The sequence below is a fragment of the Gymnogyps californianus genome, chromosome Z (genome assembly GCF_018139145.2).
Source record: "Gymnogyps californianus isolate 813 chromosome Z, ASM1813914v2, whole genome shotgun sequence".
Lineage (NCBI taxonomy): Eukaryota > Metazoa > Chordata > Aves > Accipitriformes > Cathartidae > Gymnogyps > Gymnogyps californianus.
This window is the reverse complement of record NC_059500.1, coordinates 972,889-993,376: the sequence shown is the minus strand read 5'-3', so window position 1 is coordinate 993,376 and position 20,488 is coordinate 972,889. Positions and strand designations below refer to the sequence as shown.

The 20,488-nt window shown below is 40.1% G+C and overlaps 1 protein-coding gene across 1 annotated transcript in view; it reads right to left on the bottom strand.

Moving 5' to 3' along the window:
• The window catches only part of SKIC3 (SKI3 subunit of superkiller complex), a 50,804-nt gene extending 30,708 nt beyond the window's left edge, over positions 1-20,096 (bottom strand). Inside the window, exons 1-17 of the mRNA XM_050912906.1 lie at positions 20,031-20,096; positions 19,001-19,098; positions 18,349-18,492; positions 17,178-17,269; positions 16,449-16,524; positions 14,787-14,927; positions 11,672-11,770; positions 11,465-11,573; positions 9,497-9,637; positions 7,681-7,782; positions 4,635-4,768; positions 3,893-3,979; positions 3,700-3,803; positions 3,461-3,587; positions 2,101-2,280; positions 1,153-1,277; positions 454-707 (exon numbers count right to left, since the gene is read on the bottom strand). Of these exons, the coding sequence (XP_050768863.1) occupies positions 454-707; positions 1,153-1,277; positions 2,101-2,280; positions 3,461-3,587; positions 3,700-3,803; positions 3,893-3,979; positions 4,635-4,768; positions 7,681-7,782; positions 9,497-9,637; positions 11,465-11,573; positions 11,672-11,770; positions 14,787-14,927; positions 16,449-16,524; positions 17,178-17,269; positions 18,349-18,492; positions 19,001-19,090 (2,005 nt within the window). The 5' untranslated portion in view covers positions 19,091-19,098; positions 20,031-20,096. The remainder of the gene's footprint in view (positions 1-453; positions 708-1,152; positions 1,278-2,100; positions 2,281-3,460; positions 3,588-3,699; positions 3,804-3,892; positions 3,980-4,634; positions 4,769-7,680; positions 7,783-9,496; positions 9,638-11,464; positions 11,574-11,671; positions 11,771-14,786; positions 14,928-16,448; positions 16,525-17,177; positions 17,270-18,348; positions 18,493-19,000; positions 19,099-20,030) is intronic.
• Positions 20,097-20,488: the final 392 nt, after the last annotated feature.

Sequence of the window (20,488 nt, the reverse complement as noted above, 5' to 3'; positions counted from 1 at the left end):
AGAGCTAACACAAAAAATGAGGAATGCATGGTCAGCAGCAGCAGCAAATTAGTATAGCCCACCTCTTTCAAATGGCAGCCTGACTCCATTGCCTATTGAGCCAGTGTTTGACTGCTTAGGTGAAACTGCAGCACCATTAGCTGGCTTCCTCTATCTATCTTCAATTCTTCTACCCATTTGGCCTGGTAGCTACACAGGAATAATTACCTTTCATACTTACTTGAAAGAGAAATAATCATTCCCATGCATCATGATTTAAGAGCTCTTCAGATATTTGCAGGCTAGTACACACTAGCTTTCATGCAGGGGATCACAGTGCTCTACAAACCCAAAATCCAACCCTATCCTTCCATAGAGGCAAACCTCAATACACCAAGAACCTCTCCACAAGACTGAAGCACTACAGTGTGTAGAGGGAGAAAGAGTTAACACTTTCAAATTCAGACATACTACCTTTCAGTGCAGGCACATAATCTTCTGTCTTCTTTAAGATTTGTTGATAGGTAGCTATAGCATTTTCATATTTGCCTAGAATCTGCTCAACTGCTGCAGCTTTGTAAATGCTGTACACGAGCCCCGGGTTCAGCTCACTTGCTTTCCTGAAGGATTTTAGAGCTGTTGAATAGCTACCTCTGCTCAAGTAAGCCTCCCCTAGAGACTCCCAGCAGTTGGAATCCTTTGGATCAGCCCTGAGAGCTGCCTGCAAACTGAAGATATCAAGATATAAATTTATTTAAATAAAAGGTGAATCAAGTTAATATAAATTATTTCCTTGCATTATGTATTCTTAGGACACATATGCACAATTATACAGAACTTTTAAACACAGCATAGTAGTGTTTTCATCTTCAGAGCACATTATACAAGTTTAGACATTGTACCTAATCTTGGCTCATTATTCAGTGCTATACCGTGCTTATCTGTGACAAGTCTGTCACCAGGCTTGTTAGTTCAGAACACTGCTGTGCTGAAAAGACTACATTGTGCTAATTCTGGAACTGAAGAGAGACACAGCTTGCTCAGACCCATTTCCCATTGTTTAGTACAAGTCATCCTATAATCAGCTAACTTACTTTCAAAACTTGCTAAGATCAAAGACTGTTTTATTGGGATTTATAGAAAAGGACTTAAACCAACCACCGGTTCTCTTACTCAGCCACTGCTTGTGACGGCTGACCAGTTCTCAGGTAGTAAAGTCCACGATGAAGCCAGGCCCATTTTGCTGTACCAGTACTCGCTTTTTCAGTTACCTCATTCAGGATTGACAGAGCAGTGTCCTAACAAAGCACCAAAAATGTCAGGTTAGTAAACATATATATGTGTAAAGAACAAAGTTCTTGTTAAAGAAGAATACTCCTAATCCAGCAAACCATTAAACTGTCTAATCTGTTAATTACTGTAATGAAGAAATGTTACAGGGGCTTTTTAAAGCTGGCAGGCTGAGTGGCAGATTAGAGGAGGAAATTATCACATCCAAAGATGCAATTATTTCTTATGTACCTGTCTTAGCAAACAGACAGTAGCTTCCTGCAGCTTTGTAGAGACTATTTTTATTTTTTTTTTTAAACTAGAGAAGGATACAAGTATTTGCAGCAAGTCAGATACTTAGACTGACTTTCCAAATGTTCAAATGGAGTCTGTCAAAGTATGCGTTGCTTTCTTGCTCTGTAATATCATAGGCTAAGAACTTTTTGTACAATGCTAGATAAGAAATATTTTGTAAATGTTCTGATGACTTTGTATGCTTTTCCTGAAAGCAGCAAGGTGGAGGATGGAGAAAAGAAGTGGCACAAGTTAAATATGAAAAGAAAACTAACTTTATCTTCATGTTCCCTACTGAAAAAATCCTTCATCTAAATCACATATGTGATGACTACAATGTTATGCTTGGTTCCCCTACCCTTCTCCCCAGATAGATTAAATTTGGAATTGAAGCATAAAATTGAAGCAAGTCCAACCATGAAAGCTGCTAAGCAATGACAGAACATCTGTTTTCAGATCTTATTCTCAAACACAGAGGAAACCTGAAGTGATTCCTCAAAGAGCAGGATTCACAGAAAAACAAAACAGCAGTAGTCCAAAGCCCTGAATGTACAATACCATGTCTCCAAGTTGCACACTTAAGTCTACAGCTGCTGTTCCAGATTCTTCATCGGTTCCATCCAGTTCAAAAGCCTTTTTATAGCAACCACGAGCTCTACTTTTGTCTCCAGCAATGTCTCTGTAGTAGTTACCTAAATAACAAAAGACACTTCCCAAGTAGCTGTCCAATTTTGCAGCCTGTAAGAAAATATGAACACAATATAAGACAGCATTCTGAAGGATTATACTGATGGACAGGTCCAGTGATAACTACTTGTTCAATCTCTGCTCATCCACTTATTTAAGCTCCTTCTGTGATACATCTGAGTAGTCAAACTTTATTTTAAGATTTCAGAGATTACCTGAGCTTTAAATATTTGCAGAATCTGCTACAAACCTCATGACAGAAAGCATTTTGTACATGAAGTACTAACAAGCTAGTTGTGCTTGGCAAAAACAATTTCTTACTACATCCCATCATTTTCATATTCTACTCCGTTTCAATCATTATGCTCATACTCTTACCATATCACATCACAATTAACTCCAGCCTTTTGTAAAGTTTAACTTCCTTTTTAGATACACCTGGCAGATTTGTTTATACTTAAGAAACCCACAGCCCCCAAGCAGCAGAAAACAGCTTTGACAATAATAAAAAACCCCAAAGCTCACATAAAACAGTTTAGAACCAAAAGTATTGTTCACTTCAACTACATTCTCCAGTATACTCTGCTGTTATTGAAGTGCAAGCAGTAGGCAATGATTTCAGTTGCCAACGCCTATCCTGAAGTTATATGGTGAGTTTACAATGCCTAGAGTCTTATTTTGTATACTTCCATGTTCCCAATCTTTTGGATTCACATTCTTACCTATGTTCAGAGAAAAAGCCACAACCACCAAAACCCCAAAGATCAGGAAAAGTATATAAATTGTGGGCGTTTGCAAACTTACTTCCTTGGACAGACACTGAAACTCTAACACCATTTTCATCTTTTTTCCTTCCTCACTTTTTTTCCAATTTGAATTTTGCCCTCCCCATTTCAAAATGTCTTCAAAGATCTATGCTGGTCATCTAGAGGCCTTGACTTCACAGCCCTCAAGGAGAGAAGATTGAGAGAATCACCACTATGTTTGGCTAAATCAAAGGCCTCAAGAATTAGGTGAAAAGAGGAAAACAAAAGCAGGGAGATTCCAGGTAACTGCACAGCTCCCTGCAATGCCTTTTTACACAGCTGAGCTTGGTTTATAGGCACTGGAGGCTTGTAAATGGGAACAAGCAAAACATTTAAGTCTGTTATTCCAGTCAGTGTATTTTCCATATTTGGTTTCTGATATAGGAAAACACTAATTCTACATGAATAGTTAAAGCAGCCTTTACCTTCAAGAACTGAGTCAGTGCTTTTCCTTTGTCTTTTTTTGTCTCATCACTCATGAACCAGTATGTGAGCCCCAGGTACTGATGATACTCTGCAGTTTCAGCCTTTCTTTCAATAGCATTTAGAAAACTAAATAAAAGGAACAGAGGTCAGATCAGACAAATTCTCAAAAGCTGCAAAACACTGTATTCTATTCTCCCTCCACATTTCTCTGTTAGAGGAAAGCAAAAAATAAACCTACCTTCTTTCTGCCTGTTCATAGTTCTTTTGGGAATAATGGATGAAACCCTCTAGAGCATGGGACTCAGCCAGATCAGGGTAGGACAACAGAAGCTCTTGTGAAATCTGCAAAAGGATGTCATTCTTCCCTAGTTATTTCCTCTATGAAACCAAGAATTCTACTTAGCATACAGGAATGACAATACATCACTAACCTTTGAAGCTTGATCCATTAAACCTTTGTTTAGATAAGCCTGACCTCTGACAGCTAAAACCACTGGATCACTGCTTGCATTCGCAATCTAGAAAACCAAGTAATAGACACGACCAAGTTATTCTCTCCCCAGATTCAGAAATCAAAGGTGTCAAAAGCAGGCAGACTGCATGAAGATAAGGGCAAGAAAACATTTAGACAAAATACCCTTGAGAAGCCTTAGACAGAATAATTTTGATGGAGAACAGGTAGAAGATTGTAGAGAGCAAGGACAAAGGTACAGAAGTCTAAACAGCGAAGAATGAAACCATGAGACAAAAAAAGAGGGGAAGCAACTTCTGCTTAAAGCTTAACCATTCGATCTTAAAGTAATATGCTCTTGTTCATGACTAATGACAAGTGAATGAAGGACATGGGGAGTAGGATTATAACAACAATTCAAATTAAGATGAACAACAGTCACAAAACTAGCAAGAACCCAGCAGCACTAAGCAAGGCCAGACAAGGTCAAAAGTGACAGCTTCTAAAATTAGAACTGTGAGTGAAAAAGAGTGGTAGCAAAGCCTAAAAAAAAGAGAAGGAAGGAGTGTTTGAATTACACCATAGTTGCTAGGAGTTGTCTAAACCACACAGAATGTAAAAAGGAGGCAAGGGGAGAAATACACAGCTTGAGTTTTTAGTACAGACAGACGAGAGCACTTTTTAAAATAAAAAAATATATACATTTCAGTTAATGAAAATACCTGCTCAAGTGCTTTGATGGCTTCTTCTGCAGCATCAGCATCAGCTATTTTAATCAAAGCCTCTGCTTTCAACTGAAGGATAAGGTTCTTCCACCGAAGACTAGGACCCTCAGGAGTTCCAAGAGCCTCAAGAGCTGTTGACAAGAGAAAAGTTTCATCAAGTAAAAACAGAAAAAGGAACTACAAAGAGCACCACTGTTCCCAGTATTTTTTAAATCTTGTTAATTACAATTTTTCAGTCTAATAGAGCACACTTAGAACAATTTTTTTGACTGCTCTCCCCCATGTTGAAGAAATTGTTCTGTACAATTTCCATCCATTCAAGTTTAAAAGTTAAATCAATTTTAGAAAGGTCCTGTCAGACATGTGGAGAGACTGATTGCTTTCTAGCTGCTGGCCTTATAAATGGAATAATACATTTTTCCAATCTATGTTCTGAAGAAACAATGACCTTTCAATAAACAAGTTGTTTTACACTTCAGTGTTTAAAGAAAAAAATATTATGGAAACCAGGGATTTAACTCTGTGCCTGCGCAAAAGTAACTTCATACCTTTCTACGTAGTATTGATTGCTTCTCCAACATACAGTATAATCTCACTTCAGAGAATGAAGGTATCTCTGTTGAGTTTCAGCATTCTCCAAAGGCAAGAAGCTTCTGAATAACTCAATTAACTGTATTTATTTTCACATACGATGAACTCTTGTCTGACTTGATACAGCCAGTAAGACAGGCCAAGCATAAAGCAATGCTTCCCCAGAATTCTATCCGACTTTCCACACATTCTTTGGACTCAAGGAAACTTTCTGCATCAACATCATCTTTTAGCAAGGCACAATAGCCTAACTTATATCTTGCATTGAGAAACAAAACTTATTTTGTGTGTTCTGAGCCTGCCAGCTTTTAGTTTCATTTGGTACTAACTAGTCCTCACATTGGAAAACAAAACACTTGATCTTTATTTATCTTCAACGTCACTTGCAACTTCACAGATTTCAAAATCGTCTCTTCTCCAGGCTAGAAAAGGAGGCTATTTACAGGCTATTTACTTGTTCTCATATGCTGCATTTTCCATACATTTGATAATCCTTATTACTAATCTATTAACTTCTACTATTATTTTTTTTTTGAGAAGAGGTGGATGGGTACCAAAACTGCACACAGATTTCACCATGCTGCTGAAGTTCTTAAAGCAACTGCATGTTGGTGCTCTGTTTCACTAACCGTTCCCTTCCCTGTAATTCCTAATATTCGACTTGCCTGTAAAGCACAGAAGGGGAAAGAAACTGTCCTATTTTTTCATACAAAATGAGGACCTTTCTGCTCTCTACTTCAACAAGACTGTAGGGTAGCTTTGTGGGAACATTTCTTCCCACAACTGCATGATTTTGCATTTAAGACTATGGAATTTTATTCATTATTTTAACACCTAGTCACCCACTCTGGTAACTTCCTCTTAAGAGTTTTGCAATCCGCTCTGAATAGCAGCAAACTTTAAAACCTGATTACTCAACATCCATAAACGACTAGAAAAGAGGATGAACAACACAGGTATCAGTGAAAATGTCAGGGACACCTCCTTGCAGCCTGAAAACAGACGTTATTACTACACTGCGCTCTAGCTTTTAACTTATTTAAAACTGACAAAAACCACTCAATGCTACAACTCTACTTAACCCACAGCTGCTTAGTTTCCTTAACAGTCTTGTAAGCCATCTTATCAATTACCACCTGGAAACCAGAGAAGACCATATCACATCTCCCTTATCTATGTGCTCATAAACTCCTTCAAGTTCTAAAAAAACAACTTTACTTTACAAAAGCCATGCTATCCCCCAGAATAATTTTTCCACGTCAATTCCCTAACTCTGTTCTTTCAGTTTTAACTAATTCAACCACTAAACATAACGGACTTGTCGGTGGTTTACGTGATCTTTCCTAGAACCCTTTTTAAAAGTTAGGGTCACACTATCTACCTCCAAGCACTTGGATGCCAAGACAGTTTAAGCAAGTAATTACATAAACCCCTTAGTACTTCAGCAATTTCATCTTTATGTTCCTTGGTCAATTCCTAGGTCAATATCTCATAGTTACTTAACGCTAATTTTTCCTCTCTTGTTTTATAGCAACTGCTGTTAACGCTGTAATCACAGACAAGTTGTTTGATGAGTCGCCTGAAAAGAAGAGTCACGGTGTAGAAGTCACCCTGAGCTCTTCCATACTGAACACAGATGGGAAAAGAATCACCTAATTTTCATTCTTTCTGCAATAAATTTCTTTTTACCTACTTTGTTCTGTTTTCACATTTCCTCCGCCCAAATTTATAGGCCTTTTGAGTCTCCCTCGCTGGCAAGTACTTCCCCTTGCTTTTAATAATTTCCCATGACTGTTTAGCCAGGTCTGCATACTTTTACCTCTTCAAGTCCTTCTTGAGAAGTTTTTCATTGCATTTGTCCCTGTCAGAAAAAAGTCCACTTTGGCTGTCCCTTCATTTATAACCATTAGATAATGGCTCTATTCAGATTAGATATGCATCGCTAGATCATAATAACTGCCCTCATTTCCAGCTAGCACGGATGAAGATTTACACTCAGTGAGGTTTCTTAAGATGCAGTTGTACTATGCAACATTTCTGCATCTTACACTAACTTGATTAAAATCTTATCTTTTAAGTCTAAATATGAAGTCTACCAGACTAAAAATTTGTGAACACCTACCCTTGTGGTTTCAGGCAATTATCTGCTGTTTGGTAGAGTTGGTCAACCACCAGCTGAAGAAACATATCAGAACATGCAAACCTTCTAAATATTAACCATCAGACAGGTTTCTGGTTCTGATTAGCGTTTTCCTGAGACTAAGCAGCACAAGGTGCTTTTCAGCTGTCATACACCAAGAGAAGCAGGGGACACCAGCACAAGCCGTGAGACTGCAAAAAGCAAAGGACTACGACTGCTGCTAACTCAGACCTACCATGCAAAGGCCACATTGGCTGGACTACGTAAAGTGGTGTACCCCTGCAGCTGCTCTTTCAATTAGCGGGCAGTTACCTTGATTGCAGGACAGGACAGCGTCCCTGTGTTTGTGAATTTTCATCTGTGCCTCTGCCAAATAATGCCATGCTGCTGGACACTGGCTAGTCTTCTGCAAACCTAATAAAAGAAGAGTTTAAAAAAGGCACTAAAAAAAGTTGCTATGGGCTGCAAAGACGCTGCAGCTGGCAGACGCTGTATTGCCATATAACACCATCAAAAACATATTATCAATCAGATAATAAGACTTGCAGTTAATTTTTAATTTGAGTCTTATTTTAAACTGTTTTAGACATACAGGCCACCATGCAGTAAGGCAAAGACTAAGAAGCACGTAAGCTTCTGTTCGGCTTAATTTTGCATATAACATTACATATACAGAAAAAAAAAAAGGGAAAAAAGTGAGGAAATACACAACATTGGCTTAAGGTGCACTTTTGTTTCAAAAAGAAAAAAGTCCTTCACTTTGATCAGACATTAACATCAGCAGCCTGTAGACCACTGTATAAAGTTTTTCTTAGAAACCAGAAAAGGCCTATAGAACTTCAAGACAGCAAAAAAATGATGGCAGGAGTGCTTCACTGAAACTTCCTGATAAACTTGCCTTAATTAAAGATTCACTAATAAAACTGAATTTGAGTCTTCTGAGATATATACATATATTACTACTAAATAATGCCTTGAAGCTTCAATGCCTAAAATGCAAACACTTGGCTTACTGGGAAAGACATTATTTCCAAGCTTTACACATTTAAACATTATACCAAGAGCCTTGCCCTTTGCATTCTCCCCTTCATGAGCAGAGTATTACACGTAACAGTAAAAATAAATAAATAAATAAAACTATTTGGGAGATGTATCCTTTGTCAAAAACAGGTTGTATGTTTTGTCAAAACATCCAATGGCATTTAAGCCAGAAGTATTTGCTGTCCATGGAAGACTTTTTCCTCTTAAGCACCTGAAATTTTTATTTCAGATTTTAGGCAAGACATGTTATTTCACTGTGTGTAAGCTACTGTAGAATATTGTAGAATATTCTGAAATCCAGTTTCAGAAACAATCTTATTCTAAAGCTGGGTGAAAGGATGCAGCATATCTCAGCATAGCCTGACTGACTCCTGATCGCTTAGATCCCAAATGCTTATTTACCCAGCTTTGTCAATAAGCTGTTTTGAATTTTCCACGGCCAGCACAGTGAGAGTGGAGAGTCCTATTTTCCCACTAGTATACTTATGAATCATTTCCAAAGACCTTTGCCATTTCAATACAGGCAAGATAATTACAGATTAGTAAGCCAACTCTTCAGCAAATCTGTCTGCTGTTAAAAAAAAAACAAACATCCTCCAATATTCCTCTTTAGATACCCAATACAAGTGTTTACCCAATGTAAGTGTTGAAGAGGTCTTAAAATGATGTAACTTTAAAGGGAAGTCATCTTTGTTCAGGTATAGAAATGCAGTGACTAGGTTAGAGGAGCTGCATTATATTTTACTTTATAAATTCCACATTCTTTCATTGCTATTGCTGTATTTACTGCTTCTTCTAGGTATTTCCCCAATAACAGACAGATTAAAAAAGAGTTTAAAAGTTGATCACACTAAAATACTACAGAGCTGACTATAACAGCAATGACAGACTTCAGAGATGTTACACTTAAAGCTATATCTAAAAAAATTTCAATGCCCAATCAGAGAAAGTGTTGAGTATTCTTTTTAAATCTAGCTGGTCTTAGAACTGGCAAAGTACTATGCAAGTGTAAGATTCCCAAAATATCCAGCATAAACTAGCTGGTGTTCAAGTTATAGAGTACTTATACCTCATATTACACATTTACCTTCAGTAAGACTCTTAACAGCCTCCTTGTATTTCTTTTCTTGGAGGCATTTTATACCAAAACCAATGATGCCTGGACCACTACTTGCGTCCATCTCCAAAAGCCTAGAAAAACAGTGCAGTGCCTCTTCCGACAAAGTACCTGGTTTCAGAAAAATAAATATTTTGTAGAGTTTTAGATTTAAAAAAATGCAACAGCATACCTTATCCACATAAATATGACCCTTATCCTCTGAGCTCAAAGTAATGAATTTATTAACTAAACTTTTTTCCAAAGGTACTACACACTTATCACCCTCCACCCCCAAAACCAAACCCAAAAAACAAACAGTAATCTAAATACCCAGTACCACCAAACAATATAAACTGTCAGTCTGAAACCTGAATTTTTAACGACTCATGTTAAATTACTACAGGTATACTTCCTTTATTAATAAAAACTAATTCCTTCACATGCTTTTCATGTAAGCCCAGCTGAATGCCCATGTGTCAAAATCTGCTACAATTAAATCAAAATAATTTCGTTCCAGAGTAGGCCTTGTGTACCTACAAATTTGCTGTGATGAGCTTGCTAAAACAGTCTTGCTGTGAAACCACTTAATTTAATGCCTTGGCTTAATTTTAACTGATGCCACTAACTTTTTACGCTTGTGTTTAGCTGTGATTGTAGACTTGGCAGTCCTTGCTTAAAGCAACTGTTGTGACTTGCAGCAACAGTCTTTGAACTACTATTTTCTTTAAAAAATTATGGACTCATTTGACATAAAGGTTGCCTTTGATTTGCATTTGGTAAAGGTGACTAATAATGCATCTGAGTTACAAGCCCGTAAGTTTGGGGCATGAAGGACTATGACACGGTTGGAATGACTCAGATATAAACCAACAACCTTACTAAAACCTAAGCATCATCCTCCCCACCCCAAGGTGGCTGTGGGATGGTGAGATGTTGTCAGAGCATTGGTATATAAGAACTGTGCCAACCAGATGCTTCGTTTCCTTTGGAAGTTAGTTTCTGCATGTTTCTCCAAACCGTAAAGCATTCTCATGTGGAAATGAGAGTCTGGGCCTCATTTGTCTTCATCCCTTCCAATCAAAGTGAAAAATTCTCTCTTGTTTTATGTTGCTACATTATTCCATGATGCCTACCTTCAAAACTGGAAAAGGCATTCTTCTACCTAAGCTGAAAGTTATTTCTCTTTATATAAACCCAAGGGGTTTTTTCCTGATTTTCTTTCCTCGTTTTAAAAAGAAATCAAATCAACTTCTGATGCCTTAAACAATAGAATGAGAGACCAAAATTTAGTAGTTATCTTTGAAAATGCTGCAAAAGTGTCCAACACTGTTGCAATAATGTTGTTTACTGAACTACTGAAAATAGCAATTGCATACTTTCAGATCCCTGCACTATTGAACACAACATGGTATTTTTTTTCCTCAGAGATTCTCCTTTTCTACTTAGAACAAATATCTAAACAGATCTGTTTATTCCCTGTTCACCACGCATTCTTTTGAAGGAAGTTTCACAAATGTTTGTTCGGTTTTTTTGCCAAGAGAGATTGTCTGTGTCAAGAATAAACTAAGTGTAGCCTGTCCTCAGCCTTAGACCACTTGTTAACATTCTCCATTCCCTCTTCGAAGCTTAAGAAGCTAATCGTCATTTATCCGGAGAGGCTGCTTTTGAGTTTTGTGAGGCATTCTTTCTTTGCGACTTTGTACGTCGCCAGAGTTGGACTTAACTCGCAGGAAGTTTTTTGCCAATTTACAGTCACCACTCAGTTACAGAGCTAGGGAACAGCAAATCATAGGACCAAATACTTTTCATTTTCAGACAGGCCGAAACACAACATAAAAGTAAATAGTGCACTTGTATTGGGTCATGAAGGGTAAAACCTTGTAAAAAGATTGTCACAAAACTAACCAAAAAAGAAATAATTTAAGCCCCCAAAATGACTAAATCCATCCTACTCACCTGACTGAACAAAGTGCAAGCAAAGTACTTCTAAAGGATAACTCAGAGTAGGATACAAAGCCATCATATCATTACAGGCCTTTTCCAATCTAGCCGTTTCGTGAGGGAACTTGAAAGGAAAAAAAAAAAAAAAAGTTATTTGTGTGACTTATCAGATGTAGAATATTACATCTATTCACTCATGAAAACAGATTAACAAAACCTTACTTTTGACAAGCACTGAATAAAGTCCTTGTAAAGATTTTGGTGGTCTTCACCAGGAACAGTGTCAGCAGAGTTCACCGCATGTTCAAATGCAGTCAAAAGCTGAAATAAGAAATAATTAGGCATGCAACAAACAATGACTCTAGGAAAATATTATCTTCATAGAATGGAATACTTCAGTTGGAAGGGACCTACAACGATCATCTAGTCCAACTGACTGAAGACTTCAGGGCTGACTAAAAGTTCAAGCATGTTATTAAGGGCATTGACCAAATGCCTTTGAAACACTGACAGGCTTGGGGCATCAACCACCTCTCTAGGAAGCCTGTTCTAGCATTTGACCACGCTTTCGGTAAAGAAATGTTTCTTAATGTCCAGTCTGAACCTCTCCTGGTGCAGCTTTGAACCATTCCCACGCATCCTGTCGCTGGATCCCAGGGAGAAGAGATCAGCGCCTCCCTCTCCGTGTCCTCTCCTCAGGAAGCTGCAGAGAGCGATGAGGTCACCCCTCAGCCTCCTTTTCTCCAAACGAGAGAAACCCAGAGCCCTCAGCCACTCCTCAGAGGACATGCCTTCCAGCCCTTCCATAGTTAAGTGGATAGTTACATGTTATTACCTGGATCCTACTCATTAAGTTTACAGCAGTACTGTGAACAGAGAAACTCACACAGCAAGTTTCTTATCATGAAGTAGTACCCAAAGAGGATCCAAAGCACGTTAATTGTCCAGTACAAGATGAAGCAGTAATAAACTGTTTCATAACGTAAGATGGGTACAAGGAAGGCAAAATTTGTAAGAACTCAGATTCTTCTTGATACCTAATCCCAATTCAAAGAAAGACTTGGTACCACAAAAGGTAGGTTACTATCCTCTATGGTTAGCTGTCAGCCCTCTCCCCTGCTCTAGCCTAGAAATACAGTCTTTTATTTCTTGACTCCTTATATATTGGAGAACACAGGCACCACAGTGCAGGCTACCAAACGAGCATGCTAAACAAAAAGTTGCCCACCATGCCACATCCTTCCAGGTTCAGGTGCTTTACTCAAAACTGCAGTAAAGTAAACTGTAGATTTGCATGTGAAACCCATTCCTGATATTTATGCAACTTTTATTCTTTTTTAAACTTCTTGTCCCCAAAAAAGAATGCAGTGCTGCCTGCAGCACCTCTTTTCCATAATAGCTCGTAAGTTAAAGCATCTGCCTTCTCAAAAAGTAAAGCTCCAGATTCAATTTTCTGCTGTCTGAAACTATTTCAATTTATATTTTCTACCTTTCCGGAGCGCTGCTATCAACCACATTGGTGATGAGAAATTTCCACCCTTCCTGTTGAAGGAGGTTCATCTTGCAAGAACAGGTAAATCAGATAAAACAAAGTTAACTTTGCCCATAGATAACACAGGATCAGTATAATTCATGATCATTCTGTTTGCTCCATTTAGCTTTGACATTCTCCTAAGAAGTGAGAGCTTAAAACCTACAGGAGAAAAGAAAATTTGAACCAAAACATTGCTATCTAGGATAAGCACTAGGTATGAAGAAATGGAAAAACAGCGCAAAGCTACCTCTTCTACCCCAGAGGAAAGCAGGGGGGGAGTTTCTTGTTTTGAAGAACGCTTGTATGGGGTTTGTGTGGCAAGGTTTTGGTAGCGGGGGGGCTGCAGGGGTGGTTTCTGTGAGAAGCTGCCAGAAGCTTCCCCTGTGTCCGATAACGCCCATGCCAGCCGGCTCCAAGACGGACCGGCCGCTGGCCAAGGCCGAGCCCATCAGCGACGGTGGTAGCGCCTCTGGGATAACAGATTTAAGAAAGGGAAAAGAAGTTATGGGGAGCAGCAATTGCAGCTGGAGAGAGGGGTGAGAAGATGTGAAAGGAACAACTCTGCAGACACCAAGGTCAGGGAAGAAGGAGGGGGAGGAGGTGCTCCAGGCACCCCAGCAGAGATTCCCCTGCAGCCCGTGGGGAAGACCATGGTGAGGCAGGCTGTCCCCCGGCAGCCCATGCAGGTCCACGGTGGAGCAGATCTCCACCTGCAGCCTGTGGAGGACCCCACGCCGGAGCAGGGGGATGTGTCCAAGGGAGGCTGTGACCCCGTGGGAAGCCTGTGCTGGAGCAGGCTCCTGGCAGGAGCTGTGGCCCCGTGGAGAGAGGAGCCCAGGCTGGAGCAGGTTTGCTGGCAGGGCTTGTGACCCCGCGGGGGACCCACGCTGGAGCAGTCTGTTCCTGAAGGACTGCACCCCGGGGAAGGGACCCACGCTGGAGCAGTTCGGGCAGAACTGCAGCCCGTGGGAAGGACTCACGTTGGAGAAGCTCGTGGAGGACTGTCTCCCGTGGGAGGGACCCCACGCTGGAGCAGGGGCAGAGTGTGAGGAGTCCTCCCCCTGAGGAGGAAGGAGCGGCAGAGACAGCGTGTGATGAACTGACCCAAACCCCCATTCCCCGTCCCCCTGTGCTGCTGGGGGAGGAGGTAGAGAAAATCGGGTGTGAAGTTAAGCCCGTGAGGAAGGGAGGGGTGGGGGGAAGGCATTTGTAAGATTTGGTTTTATTTCTCATTATCCTACTCTGATTTGATTGGTAATAAATTAAATTAATTTTCCCAAGCTGAGTCTGTTTTGCCCGTGATGGTAATTGCTGAGTGCTCTCCCTGCCCTTACCTCAACCCACGAACTTTTTCGTTATATTTTCTCTCCCCTGTCCAGCTGAGGAGGGGGAGTGATAGAGCAGCTTTGGTGGGCACCCGGCGTCCAGCCAGGGTCAACCCACCACACTGTCAAAGCTTCTGAATGATGCTTCTCATAACATGCAGAGGTAGAACCATGCATCACTGTGCTACAGTGCAAACCTGGACTCCTGCAGAACTCAGGAGGCAGTTAATGAAGGAGTTCCAGGACGACCACTTGGATTTAGGTGCCTTATTCCACCTAAGACCCATCTTAGGCTGCTGCACCCTTACTGTTTTTGTCAGAAGATAAAATCACCCACCTTTTCTTGAGAAGTTTAGTACCACTGAACATTAATGAGACAAATAGTCACAAGATTTGCATGGTTTTTAAGGCTACATTTGAAGTCTAGCTGCACTGTACATATATATGTATCTAGATGAGTTGGAGTGAGAAACATTACCGACTGCTCAGTCTTATTATCCTGGTTCTGTGTACTGTCTTTCAGTAACTGGATCATCTTCTTCCAAAGCTGATGAAGCTCTGCCTTTTCTGCACCTTGTTCCTGTTTCATTTGTATTAGTTTCTGCCATGTTTCAGCCACCTGTCAACAGGAACAAAGCATAGAATCACAGAACGGTTTGGGTTGGAAGGGACCTTAAAAGATCGTCTAGTTCCAACCCCCTTACCAGGGGCAGGGACACCTTCCACTAGACCAGTTGCTCAAAGCCCCATCCAACCTGGCCTTGAACCATGCTGTTACTCTTTAAAGAACTGAAGGTCTGATACAAGCTTTCCAATTACGGTCAACTTTACCACACTAAGGTAGACAACAGAGTAACGTTTAAAGTAATGACCCAGATTTACCTGCTTTCTGATTAAAGCAATAACAAGTCCCAAAGCATTGTGTGGGGCCTGTCCACCTTCCAAGGTACAGCAAATAAGGGAGGTAACATCAAGAGTATGAATTCTGACTGTGGTTCCTGGAGGAAATCAACAGTAAAAATAGACCTAAACAGTCCTCCGATAAACTCTGAAGAAAAAATGGAAGCCTTGTTGGATCTACAGCACTACGAACAGAAAGAGAAGGACAGCAGCAGTCCATTATGAAATTCCAGTGTGGAAAAATCAACAGGAATTAAAAAGAGAAAATAGGACCCTAAAGCCTAACTTGTGGTTTCCTGTTGCACATAGAGCAAGTCTGCCTTCATACGCTAAACTATTAGATTGCATTTAGTTTCAGAAACTGGTGTACAAAGAGGCTTTGGAGCTAATTAATAGTCTTGAGCCTGATGCTAAATGATATGTAAAATTTTTCATTTTCCATTGTTGGAGGAAAGGGGAGAAGATGAAATGGAGTAAGACCATGCACCACCTTGTAAGAAAGCAACCTTTTTAAAGAGTAAAGGAAGAGTGAACAGCATAAATGCAAAAATACGTATCCTGTAACATTACTACAGAAACTATATAGGCAACGTTACTGTTGAACCATTCAGGCATTTAACAGCTCCACCTCGTGGTAAACTGGTAAGAGCCACGACTATTTCTGCAACGGTCATGCTGACACAGACTTTGGCAGTGCTAGGTGGGCTGAAGCTTGGGTTGTCCTGGAGCAGCTTTGCGTGCCCTTACCGTTGTGCATGGAATGCAGTATGTAAGCCACAGGCAATGGAGTTCCGGTTGTGTACAAATTCTACCTTACCCTCTGGCATGAAGTATCAGGGACAGTCTAGAGAGGGATCACCACACCAGTGAAGGGCTAATCACATACCTAGGATGGCCAAGCTAGGCAAAGGACACCTGACTTGCCCACACTGCATGTAAATCTGCATTTGGGATCATGACTGGCTTCTAGAAATATAACAGAAGAATGATGTTCCACCCTTTCAGCCTGTATACTAATGCTCTTTGTCAAGTTTTGTCAGTTTAATGGATTGCATCTAAGTCTTACGCGGTGGAAAAGAAAGGAATATAGTTAAAATCAGTTCTTCCTGGTGGTGGTCCACAAGGAGATCTTAAAGTGGTCTGTGGCCCAAAAAATTGGGGATTCCTTGATGAAAAGTAGTTAGTTCTGATCAAACGGAAATTTCTTGTTAGAAGAGAGAAAGTAAAGTACTCAACCTACCTCTAAATATTTCTTTTCTTGATGATATAGTTCCACAAGCTTGTTACATACGTCACACCATTTCTGCTTGTCACCACTAGAAAGGAGGAAGAAAATCCCACACAAACAAGCCAAGTTTTCCATAAAATAGTATAATGTTTTTCAAGTTCTGATTTTTTAGTAGGTTCAGTTGCCAAACAAATATTTAGAATAAGTACTACAGATTGCCCTAAAAGTTTTACTCATTGCTGCTGTAACTGAGTGAAAAAAAAGTTACTTCAAGGGATTGTACTTTTCTTTTTGAACAATTTTCAAATTAAGGAAACAAATCAAACACTCCAGTCAGCTACAGTGACAGCTGAGAGTTAGATTTGTTTAGAAATGTACCTATATGAATCAGATGACATATATTCTGTGATCTTAAAGCAGAGAAAAATAAGCCTACTTATTAACGTAGACAATGAACTATCAGAGCTAAATGCTTCGAGGCAGTGAGTTTAGACAGAGGACATAGGATAACATAGAATTCTCTAAACTACTAACCTCAAGTACAATTATTCCCAGCGTTTTTCCCTATGAAAAGGAACAGGATCAAGAAACCTTATACAGGTACAGAAAACCTTAGCAACAAGTGCTGACCCACTGATGTGACAAGGCTTTAAAAAAAAAAAAAGCCTATCCTGTGTATCAGCAATGGCATTCACTGAATTAGAAATCTTAGACTGCATTACGGTATTCAATATCCTTTACCTTTCATAGAGTTCCAAGAGCTTTTGGTAAACATCTGCTAAGTCTCCTTTGACATCTGTTTGGTTGGATTTCTCATATAAATTTGCTAATCCCTTTTAAAAAAAAAAAAAAGGGGAGAAGATAAAAAATAAGTAAGATGTTACGTCAACAGTTATGTGTTATGAGAACACTGCAAGTTCTGCTGACAAAAATTATTCCATTGCCTTCAATGGGGTCAAGTGTTAATGCAGTAATCTCTGAGCGGAATCTACACTGATTCTTCTGTACAGCCTTCTGAATCTACTTATTTTAAATGAAAAGCTTTCCTCACTTTAACTAATATCAACAACTACTTGAAACTTGTATGTATTACATAATCTTGTCCGCATAACAGACAATGTACAAAGCACACTAAGTCATATGATAAAAGATCTATACCCAAGTATCATACCGTCTTGTATAGTAATAGAAAGCCAGAATCTGACTGCAAAGCTGAGGAAATTTCAATACACCTTGAAATCAGGCACCAACAGTTATACTTTAAAAAGGTATTTATGTTGAAAATACTAAGAACCTTATAACCTTAGAAAAATAGTGATTGTTGGTATCAGAGACAGACTTAATATGCAACCTTATGCTTCACAAGCCTCCAGATAACACAACTGTATGTTGTAACTACATACTGTTATAGGTTGTCATGCACACACCACACAGCACACAGCTATTTTAAATGTATACTATTTTTTTTAAGTAACAACAAAATTCAGTAACAATCCACTTGATGCTGGAAGCTGGAAAAATAAGTTACTAGATAAAACATTTTCTCTCCTATGAGAGAAGCACTGTCAAATGTTTCTTGAGCTACAAGCATGGAAATTCCTAAGCATGGACCAATTTACTGTATGTGTTTCAATTCGTGTTCTCCCTTGCATGTTTCACTGCTATCTAGTCTACACAAGAAATACAAACTTAAATATACTGAAACTACAGTTCACCCTGCTATACATATGCAGCCACCCATGACTTTACTTTGGACACAGAAATAATACGAACCTCCACTACTCCAAAGCTTTAGTAGAACTAAGGGCCTCAAGAAAGCACGATGCAAGTCTCAACTCTGCTTTGTTCCCATATTTAGCTCCATAGTGACACTTTTGACGGAAAGAAAAAGTGAATCTGGACATTCACGTACCTGCCACGCCAGTAACTGGTTTGGTTCAAGTTCAATAGCTTTCTTATACGCTCCTTTGGCCTGATCAGGCTGCTCTAACTCAGCAGCTGCCAGGCCAATAAATACCCAAGCATTGTAGTTATTTTTTTCTTGCTTCAAGACTGCCTAGAAACACACAATTTTAAGTGAAACTGATGAATGAAATGCATCTTATGGATCCGTGTATTGAGTTTTATTATTACAGTTTGGTGAATTATTCTATATGGTAATATTAGAAGTTAAGTAATTTTTAGGAAAAGGCTGAGATTAATAACTTCAGCTTTTCATGCCAGAGAATGCTTCGTATCTGAACTGTTCTGCCAGTAATCATATCTGTAGCTCAGCAATTAAAGCGCTCCTGTCAAGGTCTGGACTAGAAATGGATTTTTATCTCTAACATTCTAGACTTAATATTCTTATCACCACATATAAGCAAATGCAAAACGAAGGGGAATAGAAGTTTACGTGTGGTCAAGTAACATGAATGATCAATGAAGTTAAATCTGAAAATCAGTCTCAACTATTATGTCAATAAGGCAGTCCACACTCTGTATTACTATACAGCTATAGGGGTATGTGAACAGCAAACAAAATATGCAGAAAACATTACCTTCCAAGTAAAAAAATTAATTACCTTGCAATGTTTTAAGGCTTCCTTATATTCTTTATTTCGTATTGCATCTCTAGCACTCTTCAACGCTGCCTTCACCTCCTTATTTGACATTGTGGCTACTAAGTAAAAAGGACATATCATTAGTTCTTACAAAAAGATATACTGAACTAGAAACATTGTTTATATCCTACTGTAATTGCACAGAGTATTTTAAACACAGAAATATAGTGCAATATGCCAAAATGCATACAGCACTAAAAACTGCTGAAACAAATAATATGGTTAGTTACTTAAGCTTAGCTCCAAGGCAGGATTAAGTCAATATTCTGAACAGTTAAATGATACAAAGTAGTTATCCCATAACGAAATTTTTGTTATGGTTTAAAATAAATTTAAATAGGAGGAGAGGTGCCATATGACAGCCACCTTAGTTAGACTCCTAGGAAGACACCCTGCATACAGTTTCTTTTAAAAGAGGAATAACTAAGCAGCAAACTGTGCTTAAGAGGCATATTGCACTGGACGTGTGGTCGAGGGGTTCCTAAGTATCAGAGTTTTTCTTGTGTGCTGTCTACAGCAGTACCGTGGCCAGCCTGTCCCTTATGTTCAGGTGTGGTCCACAATGCTCCCTCTCCCTTCACACACACACACTTACAGCAGACCCTGCTTCCGACTACAGCTGTATAGCGAAAAAGAATAAGCATTTAAGGACTCATCAAAGAGGCATTCACGCTTTTGAAGTCTGACATAATCATGCACTACTTTGATGTACATAGTAAATATTTTGCCTCAAATGAACTCCCGAAACACCACAGTCAAAACTGCCTGAGCGGGATGAGGCTGAGAAAAAACACTGCTGGCACAGGCACTGAAAGAGACTGAAAAAGTGACAAGCTGCAGAACAAAAAAACCTTTTAGCACCTGAAGAACAAAAGATAAGGAGCGGATGAAGGGCCTAGAGAGAAATAGTAATGAAAGGACAAAGGAAGAGGGCGGATTTCAAAGATTCCCTCAGAGCCTAAAAAAATACAAAGAAACCTGTCAAACTTACATTGCTCAACAGCTCCTGGAGATAAATTTGCTTCCTAAGAGGGCACAGACTCCTCGATCATCACGAACACCCCCCGCCGCTGACGTCTCCAAGCCTGAGCTCCATTTTCACCTACAGAGAAAAGAGACACCACGTCAGCGCAGAACCGGGCACCTCGGAGGAGGTCAGCTCCGCAGCCCCGTCCCGGAGCGAGTAGCGCCCAGGCCGGGCCCCGGGCGGGGCCCGGTGCCCGCGGACCGCGTGGGGAAGCGGCTCCGCGCCGGCAGCCCCTCCGAGCGCGGCCGCTCAGCCCCGCCGCAGGCCGGGCCGCCAGCCCTCACGGCGGGGAAGAGGCGGCGGGGAAAGACACGACGGACCGGACCGGACCGGACCGGACCGGGCCGGGCCGGGCCGGGCCGGGCCGGGCCACCGGGCCGCCATCCCCCCGCCGTCCCCCACCGCCACTTCACCTTCACCCG